Consider the following 21,180-nt stretch of genomic DNA (forward strand, 5'->3'; position numbering starts at 1 on the left):
CTTGTCCTCCACTCACACAGTGCAGGCATCTCTCAATGCCCTGAGCATTAACCATAAGGCAAGGCAAAAGGGGTGAAGCCTGGGGTAGAATTTTGCTCCTGGGAGTGCTGGGTTACACAGGATGCTGGTTTGGTATGCCTTGAGAATTAGAAAAGTCCCACAGTTATGAAATAATCACATATACACACATGAACGCTGAATCTCTTCCTCCAGGCCCAGCCCCCTCCAGCCTTCATACAGCCTCCAGCTCACTCCCTGTGGGAGGAGTCTTACACTCTCCACTCTGGCCACAAAGAAGTCCGGCACTCTCAACCCCCCACCTTTGCTCGTCTCCCACCCCACTCCAATATTCATCCACTTGAAGGCTTCCATCATTCATACCTAGCCTCATGATAGATTTGACTTCTCTAATCTAGCTCCTCAAGATTCTCTGGATACCCACTGTGGCTCTGCCACTTCAAGGAATGCTCCAAGTCAGCCACTTGGCTGGTATTCCAGCCTGAGAACTAGACATATCCCTTCTTTTCCACTCTGGGTATCGGCCCTCATTTCTTCTTATCTCATCAATGTTCATTAAATATTCGTAGGTTGGATGAATTAATAATAGTCTAAAAGAAACCAGGTTACAGGTGAATTAGCAAATAAGATATACCTTGGGTCGGGGGACACATTAGTAAGTACTCTTAGCTTTTCCTTCTCTGCTTATCCACTAAAAAGTGTCCTGGCTTTTCTCATTCAGTTTCCTAACTGCCCCTGAGCTTCCAGCATTCTAGCAGTGTTCTGACATTAGTCACTATTAGAAAAAATATATACATATCATGTGTGCGCATGAGGCAGAGTTGGGAGGAAAGGTGGAGGGGCCCTAGAAGGAGAGGCACATTGCTAGGGAAGCTTGGAAAAGAGATACACCCAAAGGGCTACAGAGTGTGAGGCAGCATGTGAGAGAGAGAAGGGGAATTGTAGTAAGTGATGTCATACGTTCTGTATGCCCTTCACGTGGTTTTAAAACAAGGTAAACTCATGACCCAGTTTCTGCTTTGGGACTAGACCACAGCTTCAGTGGGGTTACCAAGATCTGCCGAGAACACAGAGGGCAAGCTTGAGGAATTATGGTACTTGAAAAGCATAAAGGTAAGTTGCTCAGCCCCAAAACGGAATGTGCCCTGTCCATAGTAGTGATAATTCAAAATATTTAATACCTGTATAGAGCAGGCACTGACCAATCAGCATGGGTGTCAGATACAATGCTGAAATAGTCCTGAGACCAACTGTGGTCCAGGTGTTAATACTTCAGTTGCCAGAATCATGAGACGATATCGTGGGTTCTAGGAAATGGGCCAGGGAGGTGGAGTGGGGCACTCAAGGGATATAAATATTTAACTCTTTTAATAATGGATACAACTATCCCAGTGTGTACTCATCGTTATAATTCCATCACTATAGGAACAAGCAATTGGTTCAGAAGAGGACCCACTTAACAGAGTAAGGGGACTTCTCCAGGCTCAAAGAGAATGTAAATTTTCCGAGGGAATTCTTTCCTATGACAAGGGTAAGCATGAATTGTGACATTCACTTAAAATATATTTATAAAGATCTATTATTACATGCCAGGGACTGTGCTCAGCTGTGTCATGGGCTGGGAGTGGAGGTGGGGTGGGAGGTAAAAGAATGAATCAGAGCCTAGAGAACATATGAGTGATTAGTGCTTTATAATCCTTATTTCACTTTTATTACTTACCCTATTTCCACCACTAAAAGTTAGCTCTACTGTCATGTTTTGTTTATACTGCTAACTAACAAATTCCAGAATCTGGCCTTTAAGATGCAATTCTTCATAATTTATGAAAAACAAGGTCTCTGAAAGACATGGGATGGCCTCCTTCCTCAGTGGCTACCAGAAGAGATCTTCCTGTGGCACAAAACTAGTTCAAAACACTGATTTGTAAAGGTATTAACACTAAAAATATTCATATGAATACCAATTTCCTGGGCAAAATTGAGACCTCTGTGTCTATTCATTTCTAATTTATATTTTCTGCAAGTTTGAACAAATGAGTCTTTTTTTAAAAAATAAGTTGTTTCATACTACTTTATTCAGGGGGTCCCATTTTAACTCCTCAATAGATTTTGTTATTTCTCATGTGCTTATTCCCTCATGAGTTCATCTAGTTCTGAAAGGTTACTCTGTGGCATCTTGATCAGCCAGCCACCTTCATAACAAGATTTGTTGACAAGGCCTGGATTTTCTGCTAGAGTTTCATTAATTTCAGTTACCTCTCCTGAGCACCAAACTCATCTTGTTTGTACAATTTTGTCCCAATTTCAGGCAGACTACAGCAAACAACATCTCCCAAATCTCCCTGTGCAAAATTGCCGATTCCCACTATTCTGTTATCATTTTCTGTTGTTATCCACTCATGTTTCTCTGTGAATTTATGCACTGAGAGCAGACTGGGGCCTGTGTGTGGCTCCCATGCTCAGGCTGTAGTGTTGCACTGGGCAGGGCAAGGTAGGTGACCAGGCAGTGCGCAGCCTGCAGGCCTGGCCACATGCTCTGCAAGACTGAGCACCATGTTTGCAGGAGTGCCTGAACAAAAGAGTTTTTAAAACTCCTAAGACTACACAGTTATTTCTAGGGCTATTTAATTCTGATTATCTTCTTGATTATTTGTTACCTTGGTAATATTAATGGAATTGTTATCTCTGAATACAGAACTGAATGAATACTGAATGGAACAAATACTGAATACTAAGCAGTATTCATATTTGTAAGCATTGCTCTGTCACATGATTGAAGGACCATTCTCTCCCCTTGCATGATGGGAATAGGTCTATGGCTCTGTTAAATTTCTTATTTCAACAACAACAACAAAAATGAGAATCTTACCCTCTTTAAATGAACCCATGATACAGTGTCTTAGTTGACAAAAGCACCTAAGAACGTAAGACTGACGCCCTGTTTTTCTGGCCTAAATAAGACCAGCAAAGAGGTGAGAAGCACCTTTGGGGCTCAGGATGGAGACTGCCTGTCTCTGTGAACTGCTTCCAAAACCAGCTTGGAATAAGACAGTGGGAAGAGGTGTTTTGCTACAGAATTCTGGAAGTTTATAAACAGGGTAAGAAAAGTACGTATCTGCATTGGGTTTGTTGTTACCTTATTTCTGTGTTAGAGCCCAAGGATCTTTTCTTTTTTAAAATTGAGATATGATACATATACCTCAAAATCCAGCCTTTAAAGTATATAATTTCATGTCCTTTTACCAAAATATTTTCATCACCTTCCAAGAGAAACCTCATACCTATTATCTATCAGTACTCTCCATTTCTCCTTTTTTCCAGTCCCTGGCAACCACCGATCTACCTGCTTTCTCTATGGATTTGTGTATTCTCAACATTTCATATAAATTGAGTCATACAATATGTGGCTTTTCTGGCTTTTTTCACTTTACATAATTATTTCAATGTTCATACATATAGCATGAATCAGTACTTCATTCCTTGCTATGGCTGAATAAGATTCCATTATATGGATACACCACATTGCGTTTATCCATTCACAAAGTGATGGACATGTGAGTTGTTTCCACTTTATGAGTGTTATGAATAATGCTGCTATGAACATTCATGTACATTTTTTTGTGCAGCATATGTTTGCAATTCTTTTGTGTATTTATCCAGGAGTGGAATTGCTGGGCCATATGGTACCTCTATATTTAACTTTTTGAGGACTTACCAGCAATGTATGAGGGTCCTAATTTCTTCACATCCTCACCGACACTTGTTATTATCCATCTTTTTTAATATAGCCTCTCTAGTAGATATATCACTGCAGTTTTAATTCGTATTTCCCTAATGTTGCACATGTCTTTATGTACTTAATAGTCATTTATATCTTTATAGATAGGTCTATCCAAATCATTTTCCTATTTTGTATTTGAATTACTTGTCTTTATAACTGAGTTTTAACAGTTGTTTATATATTCTGGATACTAGAACCTCATCAGATATATGATTTCCAAGTATTTTCTCCCATTCTGTGGGTTGTCTTTTCACCTTCTTGATAATGTACTTTGAAGCACGGAAGTTCTTAATTTGATGATGTTCAATTTCTTTAATTTTTTTCTTTGGTTGCTTGTGTGTTTAGTCTCATGTGTAAGAAACCATTGCCTAATCTAAGGCTATGAATATTTATATCTATATTTTCTTCTGAGTTTTCTAGTTTTAGATTTATATTTAGTTCATCAATCCATTTTGAGTTAATTTTTACATATGGTGTGAGGTAAGCATCCAATTTCCTTCTTTTTCCATGTGAATACCTGGTTTTCCCATGGCCAAAGGATCTTAAGCAGTTTCGGTACTCATGAAGAGGAAATATTCTAATCATTTGGGGTATTTAGTTTTTTTACTGCCAGTACTCATGGTATAGGAATAGCTTAGAGGCTTGTTTCTGGGAATATCTGTAGAAATTAATAAGAATTTCAGTAAATTTCTCCTTTTTATACAGAGAGGTTGAAGGTGAACGCCACCATATTGCTTATAAACTGAGTGATGGCCTATAGTCTATCAAACTGTCTTTCCTAAGGATATGGGGGCTCTCCTTGGAGAAGGATCCAATAGGCTGAAGAGCTTGGGACACCTGCATGCACATGCTCTGAATATGTGCTCTAACCCTCCATGTGTGAAAAGCACATACAGAGATGGGATAAGTGAGCCGCGTTGTGTGTGCCTGCCCGGATGCACAGGATCTTGGCCTCTCCCAGAGAAGGCCAAAGCTGGGTCTCTCTATTCTTTTCTGTCCTTCAAATGGTACGTGAAATCAAGAGAATAAAAGGTTTCAAATCTTAGCTTGAAGCCCAAGTGCCCCCATTCTGATTGGACAGAGAATAACACACACTGAAATTAGGAGCACTCTTTGACTATAAACATGGATTAAGAACCCACCTGTCACTCAGCCTGAAGACAAAGGATTTGTATGTCTAGAGAGAAGCTGTCTTTAAAGTCATAAATTTGCTTGAAAATTTGATATGACTCTTCTGCTGTGAATGTTCTGAAATTTTTTTTTTTTTTTTGTAAACAGATTGGCTAGTGTGGCCAAAAGAGAAGAGATTCTTTGGGAAGATAATTTTGAAGAAGTCAAAATAAATAAATTAGAATTATTCTAATTCCATAAAGAATTAGTAAATGAGGCTGGGCTGCAAAAGTCCTCAAATTTAATGACTCTCCTATTTTGACTGGTTGACTGTAGAGGCAACTAGGTGTTTATGTGGATCTAAAATAAGGTTTCTCAAAGGTCCCCAGGAGAAAGGAAACCAAGATACCAAGCCAAATCTCTTAATGCAGTGCTGTTTAGACAGAAATTTTCCAGGTTCAGAGAAAGCTGTAAATCATATACTATAACCTGTATAGATATTTAAATAGATTTAAATATTCACTCTTCTGAGGAATGACTCTTATGTTGGTTTTCACTTGGAAAAGGGGCTTTCCAAATGGAAAACTAATTATTTCATTATAGACCTTTTGGTTAAAAGATCTACACTCCATTGAGAATAAAATAAAATATGTATGAATAACTACAAAAGCTACTAAGCTTGTACTAAAAGTCTAAATGCATTCTTTTAAAAAATATAGACCCTTTCTTTTTTTAAAGCATTTTGGATGGAAAAAAAGTAACTCTAGTTTAATGATTTTGGTGTTTTTGCTTCTAGTTTCCAAGATAAGGAACAAAGAAATAAAATTTGTATTAGCCTAAAAATAAGTATTCACAGAAAGGCTTTAAGAAACTTCTGTGTTGTCTTTAAAAGGATATTAATATTACTTGGAAAAATAAAGACAAAATAATTATATTTTAATCCAAATTCAATTAATATTCTTAATCAAGGTAAATACTTGGACAAATTAAACTCTTGGAGAACTTTATCTTAAAATAATTATAGGTCTTTCCCATGGTTTTAGAGAAGCATGGAATATAAATGTAAGTATAACAGTTTAGTTTCTGTAAAACTTTGCATTTATTTTCTTACTAAAAAGCTAATTAAGTGGAATCCCCTAATTTCCTTCCTCTTGTCTTATTGGTTAGATATGCGTATTTAACCAAATCGAGATAAAATAAAGTCATTTCTTATAAATGTCAGACAACACTGAAGTTATGTGGATCTACAAAGTTACTCCACTTTGTACAGAGCTGTGTGTTTCAATAACAAAAACAGCTTATCACCATGCCTGAGGAAATTACCTCATTCCACCACGGAGAGTGGTTCTTCCCCTCCCCTTTCCCTCTGTGGACCTCTTTGCCTATGTAGAAATAATGGAACACCCACTCACCTGTCTCTCCCGGAAGCCTCAATGCACATTACAGCAGGACCCCAATAGCTGGTTTCACCCCTCAGGTGCACAATCTCATCTAAAATCCAAAATGTTCTACCTTTTCTGCAGAGACCTCCCTGACTGACCAAGTTGTCATCTCAGTGCTTCTGCTCTGCGAACCATCCTTCAAATGAGGCAGAGAGACACCTGTTCATGAGCTGAGGTCTGGAGCTCCATACACAGTGCCACACTCTGCATTTGCAACAAACATCACACCGGTGTACTGGCTGATCACTCTGCAGACTCCTGTGATCTGTGTGTGGCCTGTGGGCCTGCATGGCCAACCCTTTCTGGCAGCCTTCTGTGCCCCATATGACCTCTTCCAAGAATCAGGGGAGGTGAACTTGGGCAATATGTTTGGCAAAGAAAAATGTTAAACATTTAAGAGATATTTTTAGGGAAAATGTCCAGGATGCTTCGGACTTCCACAGTTCCAATCTAGATCTTTTGGGTACTCAGAATCCTCTTGGGGATATATTTTGAAGTCTTCAATATTAAAAAGAGAATTAAACAGTGCTCCCTGACACATGGAAAAATTAATTTGCCTCAATTACTAGACTGAGAGTCCCCTGATTAACCTATGTATTCCTTGCATTTGCATCCTTTGTTTGTTTGTTTTCCTGGCATGTACTGATCAATAAATGTTAAATAAATGAACAAATGAACCACTTAGCAAAGCATTTTTGCAGATTTTGGGTCACAGATAAAAGAGTTCAGCCCTTCTCAGGCTCCATACAGCAAGAGCACATGTAATGCTTAGATGTCTCAACCTTCTAATCCTCAGTTTGCTGCCTCTTGAGTTCTGGTCTCTGTGGAATAATGGATTCCGTGTGTTTGTACTTCTAGAGGCGGAAGGTGACTGACTCCCATCCAGTCAGCCTCAAGAAGACTTCCCTTTACTACATGAAAGAACTTGCCACTTCCCCCGTCAGCAACTCAAAAACGGTCTGACGTGCTTTTGTGAATCATTTAATAGGTGCCTCTCCCTAAACCCAGTTCAGAGCACTTTCTATAATCCTCTTTCTCAAATGAGTCCCCAAAGACACATCCCTGAGAAAGTGAAGTAATACGTCAGTTTAGATTTCGCAACAGCCACAGAAAAACTCACACTTCAAAAACTGACTTCCTGCCCTCACTGCAATTTCAGCCCATTATCTTGCTCTGTCCTGAGCGGATCCAGCACAAAGCTGGAATGAGTTTCCCTTTGCCGGGATGCTTCTCACGGTCTTAGTTGCAATCCTTTTACATGCACTACCCAGTCTCAAGAGACTTTTCTCTTCCAAGTCACTGGAGAAGAGGGAAGAAGAGGAATTAATTCAGCTCCTGGCTCTCTCTAGGAGGCCGGCCATCCACTGCACAGAGGCTGGGCTGGGAGAGGCCACTGACCACTCACCTGCATCTTGTCCCGCTGCCTTGTGTGGGACATGAGAAGCTCTTCAGCGGATGGCACGTCTCTGGGAAGCTCTGTCGTGGCCAGGCGGACCCCAAACGTCTGAAGCATCTGGGCAGTGGTTTTCAATGTCAGGGCAAAGTTTTCGATGGCCTGGAAGGTCAGAAAATCATAACAATGTGGAGGGATGAACATTTGCCAACATGCGTTATCAGTGGAAGGACAGTAGACTGGGCTACCATTTCCTGAGTACCTACAATGGGCCATACATTATACTTGGTGCTGTACATTTATCTATCATCTCAGTAATCCAGAATGGGAGGTGTTTTATCTCCGTTTTATAGAAAATGGAGCTTCAATAGACCAAGTGAATTACCCAAGATGCTATTACTTGGGCAGGAAGAAAGGAAGGCAGGCAGGATTCAAACAAGGTCAGCTCTTTCAATTTCAGAATGCTGTTTGTTATCTTAAGAACATGTAACATTAAATCTGACGCAGGATTTACACTAGATAAAATGCTGAAAAGTACAGAACCACTTGACCTGTCCTCTAATAAATCTTTCCCTCTCTTCTAGCCCCTACATGCCCTCCATTCTCCCCATCCCTGCATGTGTACAGCCAGCTGCCTCTGAGAAACTTGTCAATACTGCGGAGAGGATGTGACATCGAGGGAGAAGATGAATGCAATGATTAGGTCACTAGTGACCTTTAACAGAGTCATTTCTGGCACATGTGGGGAGAGTCTGGGGGGCCTCCTCCTCTCTCTTTTCCCTTACAAAACTTTACCTTGTCCTGTGTCCCTTCCCCTTATGGATGGTCCCTATTCTGCCATTAAATGAATACCTGCTAATGAGTTAGTGACCTCACAGATAATATCCACGGTGAGATATCAGCATTTTATCAGAGTGCTTTAGGAAACATGTGTCCTAACCTAGAAAAAGTGACACTGACCTTCAGAAGAGTTAGTTGAAAGTGAGTGGCTTTTCAAAGGCCCACAAATCATCCCACTCAGCCAGACCGTCACTGCCTCGCCCACTTCCTTCAATCCTGAGAAAATTTTACCCCTGAAGGGTGAGCACAATGTCACATTCATCTCTTCCCACAGGGATGGTTCTGTGCCTGTCACACAAGTGGCCTACACAATTGCTAAATGGATGAATGGTAGGAGCAAAGAGGCCCAACCTAATTTTCATTGGAGAAAAAGTTATTCCTGTTCCTATACCATCAGAGAACATTTCTGAAAACTCATACACACATCATAAAGAATGTGCCAGATCTGAGGTGTCCCTTCTTTACACCAGAGGCCAGGGCTGAGGCCGGCATGACGAGGCTTCTGGAGTACACCTACTGTCTAAACCCAAGTCTTTTCCACAACGTACTTAAGCATTGTCGTGGGTGGAATCTCCCCTATCAGCACAAGCACTGATAAAGCAACAATCTTTAAATTTTATTTTTAATTACAGTCGACACAATATTATATTAGTTTCAGGTATACAATATAGTGATTAAACATTTACATAACTTACAAGGTGATCCCCTCGATAAGTCTACTGCCCATCTGACTCCATACACAGCTATTACAATATTATTAACTATATTTCTTATGCTGTACTTCACTCCCCTGTGACTATATTTGTAACTGCCAATTTGTGCTTCTTAATCCCTTTCACCTTTTTCACCACCGCCAGTCTGGCAACCACCAATTGTTCTCTGTATCTATGAGTTTGCTTTGAATCAGCAACAATCTTGAACATCACAGTACTTCAGGCCTGAAAAATCAGACAAACACTAACTTTTATAAAAGTCTTCCTTTCAGATACATCAAAGTGTTATAACTTTCACATAATCTAATATCCATATAAGATACTCTTTTAACTGTACTCACTAATAAGCCTATGATGAGTAACAAAAATTTAAGTTTATCAGGAAATTATAAGAAAATATGAGATTATTCAGTATTTTGCTTTACATACCCTATCTTTTATAACACAGCTCAATTAGGTATTATTCTGCTTTATAAATGAGGAAACTGAGGCATATTGAGGTTAAGTGATTTCTCGAAAGCCATACAAAAAGTAAGTGGCAGAACTGGAATTGAACCTGGGTGATCTGGCTCAGGGCTGGCACTCTTTTTTTTTTTTTAATTCTATTTTTCATTTATTTATTTATTTATTTATTTATTTATTTTTATTTTTTCTTTTATTTTTTGGTTTTTCAATTACAGTTGTCTCATTTTCCCCCCATTGCTCTCCCCCACCCAGCCCACCCCTTCTCCCACAATCATATCCCTCCCCGTTGTCCATGTCCATGAGTCATTTATACACGTTCCTTGACTAGACCCTTCCCTTACTTATCCCCCTTCTCTCCCTCCCCACTCCCCCCTATTAACTATTCTACTCTAGGGTTGGCACTCTTCAGCACAATGTTACCTCTTGGCAGTCAAAATGAGATTTAATAAAACTAGATCAACAAAAGATGTGGCTTTGCAAACTGAAAAATTGAATTAGATTCCAGAAGCTAATCACCTCTCACTGGGTGACCTTGGGTGAGCTATATAATGCCTTTGAGTCCCAGTGTCATCATTTGAAAAACGAGTATAATGCTTTTGCAGGGGATATTTGAGGACCAAAAGGAATAGTAAATGTGAAAGGGCTTTGGACACAATAGGGTACCTTACAAATGCAATAATAATAACATTAATAACTCAGAGAGTGAGGTGTGAGGCTTGCAAATGTCATCCTGGCAATACAAAAAAGTCAGAGGTTTCCCACGGAGGGCCCTATTAACAAATTAACTCCAGCCCATGGGTCTGATTAGTGAATCGTCATCGTCGGCAGCCGTCCGTCTCGAGAGACGATGGCGTAGCTTCTTGAGAGTCTATCTGCACCGCCGAGAATGGCTGTGCAGTCCGACTCGGGAGTGACAATCCCTGCCGCACTTGTTACAGGTGAAGGCAGATGGCTGTTGTTGCTGCTGCTGACGCTGCTTCCGCCTCGATCTTTTCTGGACCGCCTCCTCGTTGCGCGCAGCCTCTGCGCGTGACGTACCTTGTCTGACCGCGAGCCTCCAGGCTAGGCGGTCGTCTGCTTGAACTTCCAATGTGTTGAGATTGATGGAGCATTGTGTCATGTCCTTTTTGCAGATGTCTTTGAACCGCAGTTTTGGGCGCCCTGTCATCCTCTGGCCTTCTGCTAGCTCGCCGTAGAGGAGGTCTTTGGGAATACGGCCTGCATCCATTCTTTTGACACGGCCGAGCCACCTGAGGTGTCTCTCACTAAGAACTACATGCAAACTGCTCATGTTGGCTCGCTTCAGCACCTCGGTGTTGGGGACCTTATCCTGCCAGGCGACATGCAGGATGCGTCGCAGGCACCTCATGTGGAAGCTGTTGAGTTTCCTTTCGTGCCTTGCGTAGGTGGTCCATGTCTCGCTGCCATAGAGGAGAGTGCTAAGTACGCAGGCTTGGTAGATGCGCAGTCTGGTTTTCTCAGTGAGGCTGGAATTGTTCCATGCTCGCTGGTTCAGTTTGGCCATAACTGTGGCTGCCCTGGCGATTCTCTGATTGACCTCCAAGTCGACTGACAGAGAGCTCGAGATGGTGGACCCGAGGTAAGTGAAATCGTTGACAACCTCCAAGGTGTATCCATCGATGGTGATGCATGGGGGAGTCCCCGTGCCTTGAGCCATAACGTTCGTCTTCGTCAGGCTGATGGCTAGTCCGAACTCCTTGCATGCGTGGGAAAGGCAAGTGACTAACTGCTGGAGTCCCTCTTCGGAGTGTGATGTCAAGGCTGTGTCGTCGGCGAAGAGCATCTCACGGATGAGCACCTCTTTGACTTTGGTCTTGGCTTGTAGACGGGCCAGGTTGTAGAGCTTGCCATCGGATCTGGTGTGAATGAAGACACCCTCGCTGCAGTCCTTAAAGGCGTATTGGAGGAGCATGGAGAAGAAGATTCCGAACAGCGTAGGCGCGAGGACACAGCCCTGCTTTACTCCGCTGCTGACTGGGAAGGCCTCAGAGGTTGCGCCGTTGTAGGACACCGTGCTGTGCATGTTGTCGTGAAAGGACATGACCACAGCAAGCAGAAGTGGTGGACAGCCAATCTTCCGTAGCAAGCTGAAGAGTCCGCTTCGACTGACCAGATCAAACGCCTTCGTGAGGTCGATAAAGGCGAGGTAGAGTGGTTTATGCTGCTCGTGACACTTCTCCTGCAGCTGGCGTAGGGAGAAGATCATGTCCACTGTTGATCGGCCAGCTCTGAAGCCACACTGGGACTCTGGGTAGACACAGGAAGCAAGGGTCTGCAGGCGGGCAAGAGCGACCCGGGCGAATACTTTGCCGATGACGCTGAGGAGAGAGATGCCCCGGTAGTTGTTGCAGTCGCTGCGGTCTCCTTTGTTCTTGTACATGGTGATAATGTTGGCGTCTCTCATATCCTGGGGGATGTAACCCTCCTTCCAGCAGAGACAGAGTAGATGGTGGAGCGGCTGTAGCACCTATTGGCTAAACCTGTGATTAGTGAATAATCACCTTGAAAGTGGTACAGAGGACCTTATGCTGATAGGGGGATAAAAAAGAGCTTGGCCTTAGTCTTGGCTCTGCCACTACCTTGGATGAGTCACCTCTTGACTTTGAAAGTCAGTTTCCTTACCCGTAAAATAAGGTGATTGAAATAAATGACCTTTAAGGTTCTTTTCAGTCCTAACTTTTTATGAGTCTCAAAGATGTGACATCCAGAAAGCATACTGTTACCCAAAAAGAATCTACATATTCATAAGATATAAGAATATATATTGTGAATGTGTATTTCTAATGACAACATATGTGTGTATATATAAAATATATACATAAAACATGCAAATGGATACAAATAACATCTCTGATGTTTTAATACTAATTGTATTACTTAAATTCACTATACTATGTTTAAGAGGTGCACAAACACAAACCATGGATAAAAAATAGGCCTGGGGGGAGGGGTGTGTGTGCACATGTCTGGTCAGGTTACATCTTTAAATAATCAGTCTTTATGACCTCAGTTTTCTTTACCTCTCTAAATTCTTTTATTTTGTCCATGCTGTCAAGGTGCATTAGTTGTTGTTTTCTCTTTATTTGTTGCAAGTTTGTGTTATTAAAAATATACATAAGGCAACTTGAAAAACATGAACAGCATAATAAAAAAGGATAGGTAGAGAAATCAGAGCAAAAGGGAGAGCTGGCTAGCCCAATAAGGCTGGTGGGATAGTAAAATTCTTTTAATTTTTAAAGTAATGTATTAAAATCTAGCACGTAAAGAAAGCAAGCCTAGAACCACTCCAGGTTCCATGTTTTATATCATTTAAAGAAACTGCCTCCTGGGACAACCCTCATCACACTCATGTATGATATCCTACATTAACTTCCCTCCATATCTCATATTTAGGCTTATTTAGATATTACATTTGTGAAGAATGTTACATTTCTTTTTTTTTAAATTTGTGTGTGTGTGTGTGTGTGTTGGAGTCGCCATTGTTATGGCCAAATTGACGAGAAGCTTAAAGGGTTCTGGCCCAGTTCATGGGCCCTCCTCTAGGTTTGGGGAAGGGACATACCTTTTTCTGAAATTACATGGCATACAAAGAAGTGAGGGAGGGATTAGAATTCATCACATTGAAATTATGTTGCTAGAAATCTATTTTAATTCTTAAATTTCCTTTTAAAAAATAATAAATCACAGAACATTACACTCTAAAACAAAGTGAATTCTCATACCTAATTAAATGCAATTCAGGTGTTGGGGAACATGTTTCCAAAGTGATCAGATTCAAAAATGTGTGCTGATTCCACAAGCTGTCATAAGGGTGGTGAACAGAGCGTTTGATTTTGCTTAGAAAACCTAATTTTTTCAGGGGTAAAGGGGCTAAAAGAGCAGGGAAAGGAGAATGATCACTTTATATAGAAACACATTACTTGGTGAGTTTCTGCTTCCCTTTTCCTCAATATTACTAACCCTTCTAGTTTAGCATAATAAGCACCAATTTGAGTACATGGGAAAAAGTGAAACACTATATATATATTTAAGGTGCACAGCTTTCAATCTGTCTGTACACTAGAAACATCTGGATAGTTTCGTGCAACACTAGTGACTGAGGCCCATCCCAACTCATGTAAATCAACTTCTCTGAGGTAGAGCAGGGTATTGTTATTTTGAAAATTCCCCGGGTGCATCTAAGTCAAGTCCCCAAAATTCCCATGCCAGAAAATGAGCTGAGGTGAAAGCAGTCAGCAGGAGAGAACTCCAGCCTTTTTCCTTCACCCTAGTTTCCCCCCAGCCTGTGGCCTGGGAAACGCAGCCTTCCCAGTGTTAGGTAGTCATAGGCAATGGCCTCCCAACAGTTGATATTAAACCCCTTGTCTCCTGGAAAACAAGGAGAGACATTGAAATAGGCACACAAGTTGGTACTCACAGTTCGATGATTTATCCACTGATTGTGGCGATATTCCAAAGTTCCCCCCAAGTCCTCTGTCAGTTGGTTTTTGTCAATGTAGCCTTGAAGGTCAGAGACAGAACTTAACATAATGATCTACAAAAGGAGAAAAATGAATATATTTCTCACAGATAATTAAATAGTAGCTCCTCTAGATTCTACTGTTGTTTAAATAGTACAACTTCACCTTCTTGGACATATATCCAAATGGTTATTACTATATATCCAGCAGAGAAAGTCCCTTTCCATTTTTGCCCTTTGAAAGAAGAATACCAGCATGTTGAACAGTCTGTGACAAAATGGTGACTTGGATCAGGGAACTCAGATCTAAGCTACCTAAGAGTCAGGTCTTGCTTGAGGTGAGTTTTTGTCAAAAGTTCCCAAGTTAAGGTCTATACTTCAGCCACCACAATCAAGTGCTGTACTGAAACATAAAAATCTGTGATAAAAACCCCAATGTATGGTGGGCTGATGAATATAAAAATAAACTTAGAATATAAGAACCTGCTGAGGAGTACATATTGAAAATATCATGCTCTGGCCAGGTAGCTCAGTTGATTAGAGCATCTTCCCAATACTCCAAGGTTGTGGGTACAATCCCCGGTCAGGGCACACAGAAGAATCAACCAATGTTCCAATAAATAAGTGGAACAGCGAATCCATCTCTCTCTCTCTCTCTCTCTCTCTCTCTCTCTCTCTCTCTCTCTCTCTCTCTCTCTCTCTCTCTCTCTCTCTCTCTCTCTCCCCACTCTAAAATAAATAAATTTTAAAAAATTTTTAAATGAAGATTCACTGCATTGATGTACTCCCATGAAGAATGTTATGTACCCCCAAATTGTCTTTATGGAGAAGATTTGGAGGTAACAGAAAGACGGTTTTCATAAATGAACAATCCTGCCAATGAACACACCCATGCTCATGAGTGAATGCCCACACATCCACAGGAAGATGACACAGTCCAAACTGCCCCCAGGCAGGTCCTAGCCCTCTGTTCCAGGAACTATATCACAAACCTACTGTTTCCTATCTCTGAAACACATGCCTTGAAGCCTTTATCTAATAACCTTATATTTCTTCACTTCTTTTTTTTTCCCCTTCACTTCTTGATTATTTTGAAAATTGATTCTTGGTCAGAGAACATAAAAATATAGGCTTTCTTTTATTATTATATATATTAGTCAAGTGATATGTCCACTTTGGAATGAAAACAATGTAACTTAGAGCCAAAAGTCTTTAAGTTAAAAACAAAATTGACTTATTCATTCAATAAATGTGTATTGAACATCTAACAAATGCCAGGCTCCGAGGGATAAAAGAGTAAACATGACAGGCCTTCCCTTCAAGGAACTTAGGTTAGTGGGATTTGATTATTACAGATCACTTCGTTAACCACGTCAGGCCCCATGACTTCCGCCTTCCTTTCTGAAAAAGAGTTTGGAAATTTTACAAATTATTTTTATGATATAGAAAAAGAAAAAAACAACCTAAGTCCATCTGTGCCTTTCTTTCCTAAAAATTTTAAACCACTTTTGGGAGTTTCAAAAAGATTTGTAGTCTTTCTACAATTAGAAATTACAGGACACATAATAAGAAATTACCAGTGAAAAATGATATTTTCTTCTCAGAACATTAGTAGCTATGGTAACACTTGGAATTTAAAAAATATATACCATTACGCAACAGCAACATTGTATTGGGCAGAAGTAAGTTTGCCTCACAGCCTGAAGTTTCAGAAACATATCTTGCCAGGAGGCACATCTTCTGCTCCAGCTCCTGAGCAGGAGAGGCAGGTGCGCATTCCACACCTGCCAGGGCTCTGCTCTCTCATCTTTCCCATGGAAACCCCAGGACAGACTCTGAGCTAAGCTTTTCTCTTCATCCTGCTTCCGCCTTCGGGCCAAAACCTGGTGCTTCCCCTGTGGGCCTGCATGACCCCTTCTCTGGGACCTATGAGTATAATAAATTTCATCCTTCAAGCTCATTCTCATTTCCTCCGGGGGCAGCACAAGTTTTACTGTACCATATTTAACATATACATTCTTAGAACAACCATTACAGATAAACAATGTCATATTTTTTTTTTCTTTTTCAGTATACATTTGTGTTCTCATCTATAATTGCTGAAGGCTGTTCTTTCAAGGAGATATGTGATCTTTTAATTATGAAAGAAGCATTTCCTATATTCTGTCACACACTCCATTTTTAGAAACCAATTTTTATGTCCATAGCTTCTTCAGGGATTTTTACAAGACTGCCTTATCCCCTTCACATAACAATTTAATGAGCCTGTGATGGGTACAGCTGTTTTAGAACAGATACATGCCAGCAGTTGGCACTCAGAAACCCTTTGCTATTTCAAAGCACCCCTCTCCTTGGATAGAAGTACAGTGAGACTAAGTGACAACTACAATTACATCCTGGTTCACCCAAATCTCATAAGAATCATGCAAGATAAACTCCTTTCCCCTCACTCAACCTGTGAAGATACAACTATTATCTCACTAGAAATGAGCAGGGAGATGTTATAATAAGAGAGGACAGGGAGCTACAAAATAAAATGCTAATATCACATCCATGTTTTTAAAACAAAGTAAAGAAGACAACCAACAGCTTGAACACTAAAAAACCAAATATATTTTGAAGTTTGATTACATCAAGCGTGGTAACCTAGGACTCTGAATTCTGTAGCACATCTGAGCTATGAGGGGAAGGCAATCTTCTCTGTAAGGTGAAATAGTAGCCTACAAGATAAACTTTTTCCATTAACAAGTACCCTGCTAAATGTGCCAGTAGTTTGGGTGACTGAGAGTTTTCTAAAAAGTTGATTTTAGTTTCAAAAAAAAGTATGATGGGTAGGGAATCAACACATTACCACAAACAGAAGTAGCTAAAGACATAGTATCAAGATAAAGTAGGTATTTATTCTGTCCTTAGTGTAGATGCACCACATGAAAAGCAGGACGTAAATCACATATGTTTCTGTGTAAGTGTTATCACTTGGAGAGGTGTGTTTTACATATCACCAGGGAAACAAACACATATGACATTGGGTCAGATGCTCCATTCAAACTCCAAACCCTTCTGAGCAGCCAGAAACAACTGATCACTCTTCATCTCCAAAGCGAGAAAAGCTCATAAGTATTATGACAAATTCATTAACCACTTATAAGTAATCATTTCTTCCCCAATATTGTTACTCAATTTAGAAAAACAGAGTAAGAAACTCGTGGCTCACTTTTCCCTTAAATACACAGGTGTTTTAAAATAAGTAATTGAAATAGAAACAGAAATTCATTTTGAGTCCAAAATATAGTAAGAAAGTATTTCAATAAATTTGATTATTAATATAAACTGGAACCCAAAAGAGGAAAAATAAGAGTGACAAAGCAAAGAGAGAAAAAATGAGAAAATCCTTCGTCTGAGATGGTCAGTTATCACTGAGATGGGTTAAATATTTTCTCAGAACAATTTCAATGAAAGTGGTTTTGTTTTTTGTTTGTTTGTTTTTTGCTGTTTTGAACAAATAATATGTGTAGGTGGTAATAAATACAAACAGAAATGAGTCTATCTAAGTAGAAAAATAGGCTTTCTCTTACTCTACCCTCAGATCTCCATTGCTACATCCAGGAGGTAACTACTTCAACCAATTTCTTATTAGTCTTACATATACTTCCTGATGTGATCTATGCATATACAATCACATAATGTCCCTCCTATTTTATTAGAATAGAAACATACTTTATATACTAGTCTCCCTTTGCGTTTAATTCCCACTTGAAAATTTATCTCAGATGGACTACAATGTAAGGTATTAGTATAAATTCTATGATTCATATATTTATATACACATATATAACTATGTGTGCTTATGTGCATATATATGTACATACTCTACTGACAGGGCCTAGAAGTAAAGACACCTGAACAGTAATAAAACACCCATAATCTAGAGCTTGGTCTAATTTACCACCAAAAAAACCCCAGAACTCTTTCAAGACATGGCTAACTACAGGGCTGGATTAGGGCTTTTGTATTATGTATTAGATAAGGCTGGAACATCACATTAGGACAGAAAGTATGAAAATACTTTTTAAAAAAATGATAAGAGCATGTCATAAGAACATAGGAGCCAGCTTAATGTGGCTCCTACTGGCCAAATCTGGAACAATTTGAGAACCAGAATAATTAAGAATAGTAATGAATTACAAACTATTGAAAAATAAGAATCCATAGTGATAATAGACAAATAAGTAAGTAGGGGAGAAGGGAAAGTTCTACCTTACAATAGAAAACCAACTTCTGATTAGTAAATGTTGAGAGTGTTAGAACTGAAAAATCACTATTTTGGAACCAATAATAAATGTTGTTTCAGGCAAGAATCATCAATAGTTATTAAATATAGAGAGGAATTTTTTTGAGGAGTAGGATATTTGTATGGCCTTAAAAGTGTCTCTCTAAAGATTACTTGCTATCTACAAGGAAAAATATTGTAGTACATTCGAGAATTTGGACAACACCTTGACTAGGGGATCAAAATTAACATCACCAATGAGGAGCAGATAAACATTGAGACCTCCACATGTGAGACCTGAAAAGGACATGACATCAATTAAGTCATATTCCAGCTGGGCATACATAAACCAAGGCGAATCCTGAGAAACCATTACACAAGCCTCAAATGAGATATGTTTTATTTTGTTTAAGGGATTGTATTCTTAAAAAATGCTAAGTCAAAAAAGACAAGGAAAGGCTGTAGAAATAGTTTAGGTTAAAGGAGATTAAGGAGACATGACAACTAAATGCACAACCGAATCCTAGACTGGATCATGTTATAGGCATATGCACATATAGCTCTTACATGTAAACATATACCTATAATCCTGTAATAAATGTCCTTAATAGCTACAAGGATTTCTACAAGGGTATACATATTTTATATGTGTATATATAGTTATTAAAGTATTTAAGTGTACATTAAATATTGTCAAAATAATTGATTGGGCAGGCCATAAGTTATTTAACCAGGCCACTATAGTTGAGCATTAAGTTGTTGCCAGTCATTTACTATGTATACATGTGTGTATGTGTTTATTTTTTATGTATATTTACATCTCTGTTATGTAATGTATATGTAATATATTATTTATACTATATAAATATAAATATTGATGTATTATATGTTTATATATTATATAATACATTAATGTAATAATACAGGAATTGATTATATTAACAATATAATATGTAATATATGTAGATGTACCCACCTGTATAAGTATACATATAATATAATATGTAACATATAGAGATGTACACATCTATATGTATAATAATGTATATAGAGAAGCAAATAATAAATGATAAAGCAAATGGGGATAAAATGTTAACAATACGTAAATGAATTTGAGTAAAGAGCATAAAATATTCTTTGTCCTATTCTTATTCTTGAAGTTTTTTATGAGTTTGAAATTACTTCTAACTAAACCAAATATATATGTATTAGAAACATTTCTATAACACTATACATTTATCTTATATATTTTTCTATTTTTTTAATTTTTCAATTGAGATATCATTTACATTTAAAAATACACAGATTTTAAGGATACAGTTAAATTAGTTTTGACAAACGTATACACACATGTAACACCATCCAATCAAGACGTAGTACATTTTCCCAGAAAGTTCCTTCATACCTCCTTCCAATCAATCTGCACTACTCCTCACCCCAACAGCAGCCACTGTTTGATTTTCTGTCTACCGTAGCTTAGTTTGCCTCTTCTTGAACTTTATATAAAAAGAATCACAGAGTATGTACTTGTAAGTATCTAACTTCTTTCTCTCAAGAGAATATTTTTGAAATACATCCATTGCTGTTGTATATATCAGTACTTCAACCCTTTCTTTGCTTAATGTTATACCATTATATAAATACGCCACAATTTATATTTTAAATTTATTTTTTGTTAAAGTATAGTCGACATGTGATACATTGGCTCCAGGTGTACAACATAGTGATTAGACGTTAACATACCTTACAATGTGATCACAAGTCTAGTAACTCTCTGTTACTGTACAAAGTTACTATGATATGACTATTTTCCTTGTGCTATACATTACAGCCTCCTGACTTATTTAGTAACTGAAAGCTTCTACCTCTCCTTCCCCCTCACCTTTTCCACCTATAGTCCCACCCTCACCCCTCTGACAACTGTAAGTTTATGTTCTGTATCTATGAGTCTGTTTCTGTTTTGTTTTGTTTATTCATTTGCTTGTTTTTAGATTCCACATATAAGTGAAATCTTACGGTATTTATCTTTCTATATCATAATCTCTATCCATTCACCTGCTGACTAACATTCTTGTACATGCTTTTTTGTGGGCCTGCTGACTGACATTCTTGCGCACCTTTTTTTTTCTTGGGTGGTCATAGGTTAGGCATATGTTTAACTTTATAAAAAACTTGCCAAGTGTTTCCATTGTGGTTTTACTATACCTTACCACATTCAATAGCTGCAAAGTATTTAAAACGATTGGGGAGGCCATAATTTATTTTACCAGTCCCTGTTGTTGGGCACTAAGCTATCTCCAGTCATTTACTATTACAAACGATTTGGCAATAAGTATCATTGCTTTCTGCACATACAATGAGAGTATCTGTAGAATAACTTTTATAGGTAGATCAAAGAATGTGTACATTTTTATTTTTGATAAATACTGCCAATTAATCCTTCATATTGGTCATTACTGACTTCATTCATGCCAGCAAAGTATCATATAAAAGTGCAGTTTTCCTCACATCTCTGCCAACACTATAGGTAAACATTTTAATTTTTTCTTTTTAATTTGATTTCTTTTTACGAGTATCACGATGTTGGTTTTTATTTTTACTCTACAGTTGCCTATATTTATATCATCCCCATATTTTAGATCCTCATTTTCCTTCACCCAAACTACTA

At 38.8% G+C, this 21,180-nt stretch overlaps 1 protein-coding gene, 1 long non-coding RNA gene and 1 pseudogene across 2 annotated transcripts in view; 1 reads left to right on the forward strand and 2 right to left on the reverse strand.

Moving 5' to 3' along the window:
- MCF2L2 (MCF.2 cell line derived transforming sequence-like 2) overlaps window positions 1-21,180 on the reverse strand; it is a 220,004-nt gene that overhangs the window by 136,668 nt on the left and 62,156 nt on the right. The window contains exons 6-7 of the mRNA XM_090286049.1: window positions 14,201-14,317; window positions 7,757-7,906 (exon numbers count right to left, since the gene is read on the reverse strand). Coding sequence (XP_090142175.1) covers window positions 7,757-7,906; window positions 14,201-14,317 — 267 coding nt within the window. The remainder of the gene's footprint in view (window positions 1-7,756; window positions 7,907-14,200; window positions 14,318-21,180) is intronic.
- LOC150020963 (uncharacterized) lies at window positions 996-6,977 on the forward strand. Its single transcript, XR_016510568.1, has 3 exons — window positions 996-1,131; window positions 1,444-1,549; window positions 6,433-6,977. It is a non-coding gene; the product is annotated as an uncharacterized LOC150020963 (long non-coding RNA).
- LOC150020964 (glycine cleavage system H protein, mitochondrial pseudogene) lies at window positions 2,131-6,350 on the reverse strand (annotated as a pseudogene).

This window comes from Furipterus horrens, unplaced genomic scaffold (assembly GCF_987537825.1).
Source record: "Furipterus horrens unplaced genomic scaffold, mFurHor1.1.pri manual_scaffold_1, whole genome shotgun sequence".
Taxonomy (NCBI): Eukaryota; Metazoa; Chordata; class Mammalia; order Chiroptera; family Furipteridae; genus Furipterus; species Furipterus horrens.